Below are 9,281 nucleotides of genomic sequence, written 5' to 3'. Positions count from 1 at the left end.
GCCTTACAGCAGCAAGAATGGAACCTTGTTTCTTTACACTGCTCAATTCTGAACTGAAGTTGCATTTGTGTGTGTCTGATTGGAGAGCCTTAGGTGACATGCTTGCATTCTGGTTTCAAGCGAGAGTGGGAATTTGTGTTTGAATTCTGTTTTGGAGAGCTGAAACTCATAAAATGGAATGTCTTTAAATGTAGAAAGACTAAAAAATGATGGGGCAGCCATGGATATGACAGTTGTCTACTACAGCAGTGCTCTGCAAGGGGAGAAAGAACTTGCGCCAGAATGTAAATTAGTGTACTGCTTCCTTCATCAGAAAATGTCCGATGAACTGAGCAATGTGCTTAGGGTCTTAGTTGATTTTATGTTCTTACACAAACTCCTTATCTTATTAGACCAGTAACAGTCTGCATACTATAGTAGAGTAACACTGTGCTAACTGTAAAAGCACAGGGGAGAAGGGAATCTAGTGTTTTAAGATGACTGATATTAGTGTATAAGTTGGCCCTGAAGTATGGTGATACTTGAAGCAGGCTGGCAAATTGGGAAAAATGGAGAGTGTAAGAAAAATAGAGGTAAAACTGAGAGCTCAAAATATACAGGGTATCACCCCCCACCATAAGCTCTCTAGAACTGTGCTGTCCAGTAGAGATGTAATGTGAGCCAAAGGGTGTAACTTAAGTTTTTTCTAGCAGCCACATTCAAAAAGTAAAAAAAATCAAAACAAACACTTCCAAATAGAGAAACAGGTGAAATAAATTTAAAAAAACAACAGCTTTATTGAGATTTAATTCATATAGCAAAATAATTTTAATTAAATTAAAACCATTAAAACCATTTAATTTAATTAAAACCATTAATTAATTAGTGGTTTTAACTCAAAACCACTAATCTTTTAGTTGCTATGGATTTTCCTTCTCTGGACATTACATATAAATGGAATCATACAATATGTAGCCTTTGGTGTCTGGCTTCTTTCACTTAACATAATGTTTTCAAGGCTCATCCATCTTGTAACTTGTCAGTACTTCATTCCTTTTTTGGACATATAATAGTCCGTTGTCTGAATATACCAAATTTTGTTTATCCATTCATCAGTTGATTGACATTTGGGTTTCCTTTTTTTAGCTATTATGAATAATGCTTCTCTGAACATTTGTGTATAACTTTCTGTGGAGATTAATAATGTATTTTATTTACCCAGTATATTCCAGATGTTACAGTTTCTACATGTGATCACTATAGAAAGTATTAATGAGATAATAAAATTTTTTTTGTACTAAAGTCTTCAAAATTCCATATATATTTCATACTTAACACATATCTTAATTTAGATAGCCACATTTCAGGTGTTCAGTAGACTCATGTAGCTAGTGGCTACCATATTGGAAAGCCAAGAAGTAACTCATTGGGACTTACGTGCAAAGTGGGGAAAGTCGCAGTTTCCCCTGTGTCAGAGATGTTTGCTTGCTGGCTCCTAGACAGATATGCATTACTGTCTTGCTCCCTTTGCCTTTGATTGTTCCCAGTTGAATACTCTTCTGTCCTTTGCTTCTTTAGATCTTTGCTATCTTTTAAAATCCTGACTTAAGTTCCTCTTCATCAGTGGGTTTTAGTTATTCCAGCTCACTTTTTCATTTACTTATTTATTTAGTAAATGTTTATTGAACACCTTCCATGTGCTAGCCACAGTTCTAGGTGTTAGAAATGTAGCAACGAGCAGAATACATAAAGTCTCAGTTTTCACTGAGGGTCTGCTTGAGTATGGAGCAATATTTAAACAGTCAGATATTTAGAGAAATAATTTCAGATAGTGATAAGTGCTATGAGGATAATAAAAGTGGCTATGAGGATAGCATTTAGGCTGTTACCAAGCACTAATTTATTCTTGTGATTGTAAACACATATCACAATAAAGCTGATTAAAAAATAATTTATGCTAAAATTTACTAGTTTTAACTATATAGATTCATGAGTTTTCACAAACCTATATAGTTTGTAACCATCACCGTAATTGTTTTATAGAACGTTTTATCCCAGAAAGTTCTTTCATGACACTTTGTGGTTAAATTCCTCCCCCCACTTCTGGGCAAATGCTGATCTGCTTTCTGTCATTATAGTTTTGCCTTTTCTAGAATTTCATATAAGTGGGATCATACTTTTTGTATCTGATTTCTTTCACTGAGCATGATGTTATTGAGATTTAGCCATGTTGTGTGATTAGTAATGCATTCCTTTTTGTTGCTGTCTAATATTCCATTGTATGGATACACTATTATTGGTCCATTTATAGTGGGCATTTGGGTTATTTCCAATTTTTGGCTATTATAAGTAAAGCTGCTGCGAGCATTTGTGTACAAATCTTTGTGTGGAAATATCTTTTCATTTGTAGGATTTCTGTATCATATGGTAGGTGTGTGTTTGTAAGGAACAGCCAAACTGTTTTCCAAAGTGGTGGTACTATTTTGCATTCCCACCAGCAACCTTACTGACAGTTGGTTAATTCAAGCACAAAGTAAGGATTAAATGCAACTTCACTGATAGTGAATTCTCAGAGTTCCAAGCCAGGTCCTGAAGTGTCATGATGTAGTTCTACTTGTGAATGCCAGTAGAGTTAACAGGCATTCAGTTATTCAGAAAACTGAATTCTTTTGGCTGTTTCCTTAAGTAAGCCTTCTTTAAGTTTTAAACTTAAGATATTTAAGTTTTGAATAGCTTTCTTTGTCTTGTAAGTGGGGCTCTAAAATATTTAAATATCCAATATTATCTGATAATAATATAAGCAGACTGATATCTGCTTATCAGTCCAGTGAGAGTCATGCTTTTTCTTTTTTTTGTCCAGTTTTTTTTTGTTTAATTTTTATTGGAGTATAGTTGCTTTACAATGTTGTGTTAGTGTCTGCTGTACAGCAAAGTGAATCAGCTATACATATACATATATCCCCTCTTTTTTGGATTTCCTTCCCATTTAGGTCACCACAGAGCATTGAGTAGAACTTCCTGTGCTATACAGTAGGTTCTCATTAGTTATCTATTTTTTTTTTTTTTGCGGTATGCGGGCCTCTCACTCTTGTGGCCTCTCCCGTGCGGAGCACAGGCTCCGGACGCGCAGGCTCAGCGGCCATGGCTCACGGGCCCAGCTGCTCCACGGCATGTGGGATCTTCCCGGACTGGGGCACGAACCCTCATCCCCTGCATCGGCAGGCAGACTCTCAACCACTGCGCCACCAGGGAAGCGCCAGTTATCTATTTTATACATAGTATCAATAGTGTATATATGTCAATCCCAGTCTTCCAATTCATCCCAGACCCCCTGCCCTTCCCCTTTGTATGCATATGTTTATTCTCTACCTCTGTGTCTCTATTTCTGCTTTGCAAATAAGATCATCTATACCATTTTTCTAGATACCACATATGTGTTAATATACGATATTTGTTTTTCTGACTGACTTCACTCTGTATGACAGTCTCTAGGTCCATCCATGTCTCTGCAAATGACACAATCATGCTTTTTCATCTGGCTTGGCATTTGGTATTTGAAATAGTTGAGAAGTAGAATAATACCAGTTTGTACAAATTGAATAGGTAACTATCCATTTTTATCCATGCATATTTATATCAGCTGTTGAACACAGGCTTTTGACAGTTATGGTAATTGGGCTAAATGTAATCAGAAATTTAGGTGATTTAAAAATTATCTGGTAAAATGAATGTAATTGTGGTTGAACTGTATTGTATATCTTGACCAGTATTCAAAAATGTCCATAGTTTATTTCAACCATATAGTTAGCTTTTTTTAAAAATTGAAGTACAGTTGATTTACAGTGTCGTGTTAGTTTCAGGTATACAGCACAGTGATTCAGTTATGTGTGTGTGTGTGCATATATTCTTTTTCAGATTCTTTTCCTTTATAGGTTATTACAAAATATTGAGTATAGTTCACTGTGCTATACAGTAGGTCTTTGTTGGTTATCTATTTAATATATAGTAGTGTGTATAGTTAATTTTTCAAGTTATCTTTATTTGTTTCAGACTTTGCATGGTTCACATTGTCAATATATATTCCATATGGGAGTATATGGTGGAATATAGCTTTATAGCCTTTAAAAATATAGGAATAGAGCCTGGAATATAGTTTATACTGCATTGTTTATCTACTGAACATTCCCTGAAATCCCCATTCTTTTGCTCACAGTTGCTTCTTTTCTCTGTTTTTCTGACTTTTTTCAAAACTTTGTTTACCTGCTTGTCTTAATAACTTCGCTTATATACAATTTCTGGAACACTTAAAAAGGAATTGATTATTAAGTAAGTGATTTATGAACATTTTAGAAAATAAAATGATTTTGTAGTTATCAATAGGAAGAATCTCTAGAACAAGTTGAGCCTAATGTACATCTCCATTTTTTTTAAGGACAGTTGTCAACCTGAAATTAGTTAAATTCTGAAGTTGTTGATAGTAACTATCATTTGAGTGCCTCTTATATGTGAGTTGCTTTTATTTTTTTTATTTTTTATTTTTTTTGCGGTACGCGGGCCTCTCACTGTCGTGGCCTCTCCCGTTGCGGAGCACAGGCTCCGACGCGCAGGCTCAGCAGCCATGGCTCACGGGCCCAGCCGCTCCACGGCATGTGGGATCTTCCCGGACCAGGGCACGAACCCGTGTCCCCTGCATTGGCAGGCGGACTCTCAACCACTGCGCCACCAGGGAAGCCCGTGAGTTGCTTTTATATGATGGTATATTTAATCCTCATTGCATGTGATACTCTGCAAAATGGGTATCATCTTTATTTTAATGAAATCTTGGAAAGGTTAAACTTGTTTTCCCCAGTTCATATAATGAAAGTGCTTGGGTTTGGGTTGAAGCACAAGCCTCTCTGAGTCTGAAATTGTAGATGGCTTATTTTTGAATTTTAATAAGGCATTTGACTATACTGGTATGAAATCATGGATAAGATGAAATGTGATTTGATACTGAGAATGGTTGGAATGAATTTGTAACTAACAGAGCAATCTAATATATCAGTATCAACCTCTCCTGAGATCTCGGGTGATGCACCAAAGGGCTCTCTATCTCTAGCTTTAACTTAAAACTTTGTTTTCAAACAAAGCTCTGCAGTATGGCTGAACCGCACTAGTATAGGTTGGAGGAAGCCTTGGCTTAAGTTTAAGTGAAAAGGATTTAAGAACAGTGTTAGATTAACATTAATCTTCTGGGCTAACAATGACAATGTGAAGTCATGGCCAAAAAAAGCTAGGGTAAATTTACAGTACATTATTAAGCATATAGCCCCCAGATATAATGTTTCTACTAAGCTGGTATTGAGTTAGGATCAGTGTGTCCTATTTTATGTAGAATTTTGACTAACTGTAGTGTTCAGAGAGAGCAACTGAGATAATGAAGAATTTAGAAGTTATTAAAGGGTTAGGAGATGTTTCATCTGGAGAAGAAAGGAGAGGGCAAGTATAGATGTTAGATATTAGAAATTTTCCTTGCTAATTCTGTAGGCCAAAACTAAGATCTCTCAGGAAGATGATTTAGGGTCCTGTTACTAAAAACAGATATTTATAACAGATGACCAATTGTCCAAGTAAAGGGGGAAGGATAATCTAAAATCTCTTAATGGTGGAATTGGCTACCCCATGAGGCAGTGAACTGAGTTATTAGATTTATGTTCATGTGTAAGCCATATGATCACGTCTGTGTTGTTATCGAAATGGATTCCTACATGAGTTAGGAATTGGTGGTTTTCAAACTATTTTAACCTCTCTCCACAGTAAGAAACACTTTTTCCATTGCAACCCAGTTATGAAATAACACATACCCATATTAAATGTGTTGCTGATATTTCCTATTATATTTTATTAACTTTAAAAGGCAGACTGGGGCTTCCCTGGTGGTGCAGTGGTTGAGAGTCCGCCTGCCGATGCAGGGGACATGGGTTCGTGCCCCGGTCCGGGAAGATCCCACATGCCACGGAGCGGCTAGGCCCGTGAGCCATGGCCGCTGAGCCTGCGAGTCCGGAGCCTGTGCTCCGCAATGGGAGAGGCCCGTGTACCGCAAAAAAAAAAAAAGGCAGACTGCTGGGGCTTCTCTGGTGGTACAGTGCTTAAGAAGCCGCCTGCCAATGCAGGGGACACGGGTTCGAGCCCTGGCCCAGGAAGATCCCACATGCCGTGGAGCAGCTAAGCCTGTGTGCTACAACTACTAAGCCCGCGTGCCGCAATTACTGAAGCCTGGGCGCCTAGAGCCCGTGCTCCGCAACGAGAAACCACAGCAATGAGGAGCCTGCGCACCGCAACGAAGAGCAGCCCCTGCTCGCCGCAACTAGAGAAAGCCCGTGCTCAGCAACGAAGACCCAATGCAGCCCCCCCCCCAATAAATAAAATAAATAATAAATAAATAAATAAAAGGCAGATGGCTAATCACTAAATTGATGTAACAACTCACTAATGGATTGACATTTAGTTTGAAATACACTGGACTAGAATAATCTCTAAAATCCTTGCAACACTATGATCCTAATTATTCCCACTCAATAATGTAAACTAAAAATTAGACCCAGAAAATTCCACACTGCAAATGCCTAGAGGTTATTAGTTAATTTTGATCATTAACATCTCTAGGGAGGCTGAAAATTAGAAAATGTTCTTGTGTCTTTTGATTCTTCCCACCTTTATCCTTGCCACCCCTGCTACCCCTCCCCCAAATCAGTCTTTTCCATCCTTAATTCTGCTTTTGCCCTTTTGAAGACTTCTTAATTAGTTTTTCATTATCTCATTTTCCACCTGGATTAAAATTTGGTGCCAGTTCTTCATTTAATATTTTTCCTAGATTTATAACAACATTTTCAAGTCGTTTACATAAACACCTAATCTTTACATGAGAAATAATTGACTTTCTTATTTGAAACCCATTATTTAAAAAGTATTATTATCTTTTATCGGAAATATTATGACGCATACTTATTTAAGAGAGTTGCAAAAAAGAATAAAGAAAATAAGGATTTTCACTTTGGTTCACATAATGAAGGCTAAGAAGATGTTTTGTGTAAACTTCATCACCAGACGTTTTTTGTTTCAGAATGGTTCATCTGAGTAAATGGACAAGGTAAAAGGATGCAGTTTCTTAAAGTTGCTAAAGTCAGAGTTTGGAGGATTATATGAAGTGAATTGACAACTTTCTATTACACTAAAGAATTTATGATTATCTTTAGTATTATGGAAAAAGTTGATTCCCAAGTGCCATATCTGTTTCCTCTAATATTGTGAAGTGATTGGTAATGTTAACCCAGTTACCTGCTTGTGGACTGCTTTACTTTACTTTCTCTTTTCCCCTTCCTTCTTGAGGCATGCTAAGTAATTGTGGATTTACTTAATATTCTCTAAACAAAGCACAATTCAGTGGGTAGATTTACTGCAAATTATAATCATTTTTAGTAATTCCTCAAAGAGGCTGGACATGATTAGTTTTCAGAGTACAGGGAGAAGGTAGTTTCCTAGCTGGAAGGCCACTTCTGAAACAGAAGAGATTATTTTTTTAGAAAATTTATCTGTTTTAGCAAATTGTTTGTCCTGGGAAAATGTAAGTGTAGTTTTAAAAAATGACTATATAGTGTGTTAAAATATTTTAAGACCACTGAAGTAAGTTATGTGCACTTTTTATGAGCAAAGAGATTGAGATGGATTAATAAGATAAAATTATAATCAGTAAAACTAAAAAAAAAGATGAAGCACCTTATTATCTTTTAAGTTAAACCCAATCAATGTAATTTATCCCTTTTTAAAAAAATTATTTTTGGCTGCATTGAATCTTCATTGCTGCTTGCGGGCTTTTTCTCTGGTTGCGGCGAACGGGGGCTACTCTTCGTTGCAGTGCACGGGCTTCTCATTGCGGTGGCTATTCTCATTGTGGGGCATGGGCTCTAGACGCACGGGCTTCAGTAGTTGTGGTTCATGGGCTCTAGAGGGCAAGCTCAGTAGTTGTGGCGCATGGGCTTAAGTTGCTCTGTGGCATGTGGGATCTTCCTGGAGCAGGGATGGAACCCGTGTCCCCTGCATTGGCAGGCAGCTTCTTAACCACTGCACCACCAGGGAAGTCCCTAATTTATCCTTTTAATTATGCTTTGATTCAGAAAGGCAACCACTCTGAATATAATTTGGCATATTCTTGCCAGTCTTTTTTTAATACATATATTTTCCAAAGATCATATTATATCTAATTTTATGTCTTTTTTAATGTAATTTTTCTGACTTGATATTATTCCATTGGATGGGTGTACATACCTACCATACTTAACAGTTTCATTTTACTTTGTTTTTGTTTTGTTTGCGATACGCGGGCCTCTCACTGTTGTGGCCTCTCCCATTGCGGAGCTCCGGATGCGCAGGCTCAGCGGCCATGGCTCACGGGCCCAGCCGCTCCGCGGCATGTGGGATCTTCCTGGACCGGGGCACGAACCCGTGTCCCCTGCATCGGCAGGCAGACTCTCAAGCACTGTGCCACCAGGGAAGCCCAACAGTTTCATTTTAAAAGCCAGTGATACACAGGTTAAGACTTCTGAGTTTCAGGAACTGTTCAGATTCTTTTGTTCCACTGGAGTTACGCTTTCTTCCTTGAAATAGGTGTTTTCTTGGAACATTTTTAAATAAAAAGATTCTGATTGTAGTAGTATTTGATCTAGACTACTAGTATTTTTTTTCTTTTCCCATTGATAGTGTCTCATCAAATTTAGTACAGTCTTAGAGGAATGTAATAGTAGGACACAGCTTGAGGCTTAAAGATATTTTTAAGTTATTACATATTCTCCCATTCATATCAAAATTAGGGAAGGAGATATACCTAAGAATTATTGAATATTTCCTTCATTTATTTGCCATATTATTCTTTCCTTTCTGTATTGCTTAATTCAGACATTTTGGAAGGCACCTATGCTCACCCCTATGCCACCAATGCAGACATTTTGAATAAATGATGTAATAATTTTTCCCTTTGGATATCAAGCATTAAAAGAAGCCATTGCAGGGCTTCCCTGGTGGCGCAGTGGTTGAGAGTCCGCCTGCCGATGCAGGGGACATGGGTTCGTGACCCGGTCCGGGAAGATCCCGCATGCCGCGGAGCGGCTGGGCCCGTGAGCCATGACCGCTGAGCCTGCGCGTCCGGAACCTGTGCTCCGCAATGGGAGAGGCCACAACAGTGAGAGGCCCGCGTATGGGGGTGGAGGGGGGAAGAAAAAAAAAAAAGGAAGCCATTGCATAACATAGTGTCCCTCCTTTTTTTATTA

The 9,281-nt window shown here is 38.0% G+C and overlaps 1 protein-coding gene across 1 annotated transcript in view; it reads left to right on the top strand.

Moving 5' to 3' along the window:
* Positions 1-220: 220 nt before the first annotated feature.
* Positions 221-9,281, top strand: part of RABEP1 (rabaptin, RAB GTPase binding effector protein 1) — a 79,540-nt gene continuing 70,479 nt past the window's right edge. Inside the window, exon 1 of the mRNA XM_024736178.1 lies at positions 221-284. Coding sequence (XP_024591946.1) covers positions 221-284 — 64 coding nt within the window. The remainder of the gene's footprint in view (positions 285-9,281) is intronic.

This window comes from Neophocaena asiaeorientalis, unplaced genomic scaffold, assembly GCF_003031525.2.
Source record: "Neophocaena asiaeorientalis asiaeorientalis breed wild unplaced genomic scaffold, Neophocaena_asiaeorientalis_V1.1 scaffold129, whole genome shotgun sequence".
NCBI classification, from domain to species: domain Eukaryota; kingdom Metazoa; phylum Chordata; class Mammalia; order Artiodactyla; family Phocoenidae; genus Neophocaena; species Neophocaena asiaeorientalis.
This window is presented reverse-complemented; position numbering and strand designations above follow the sequence as displayed.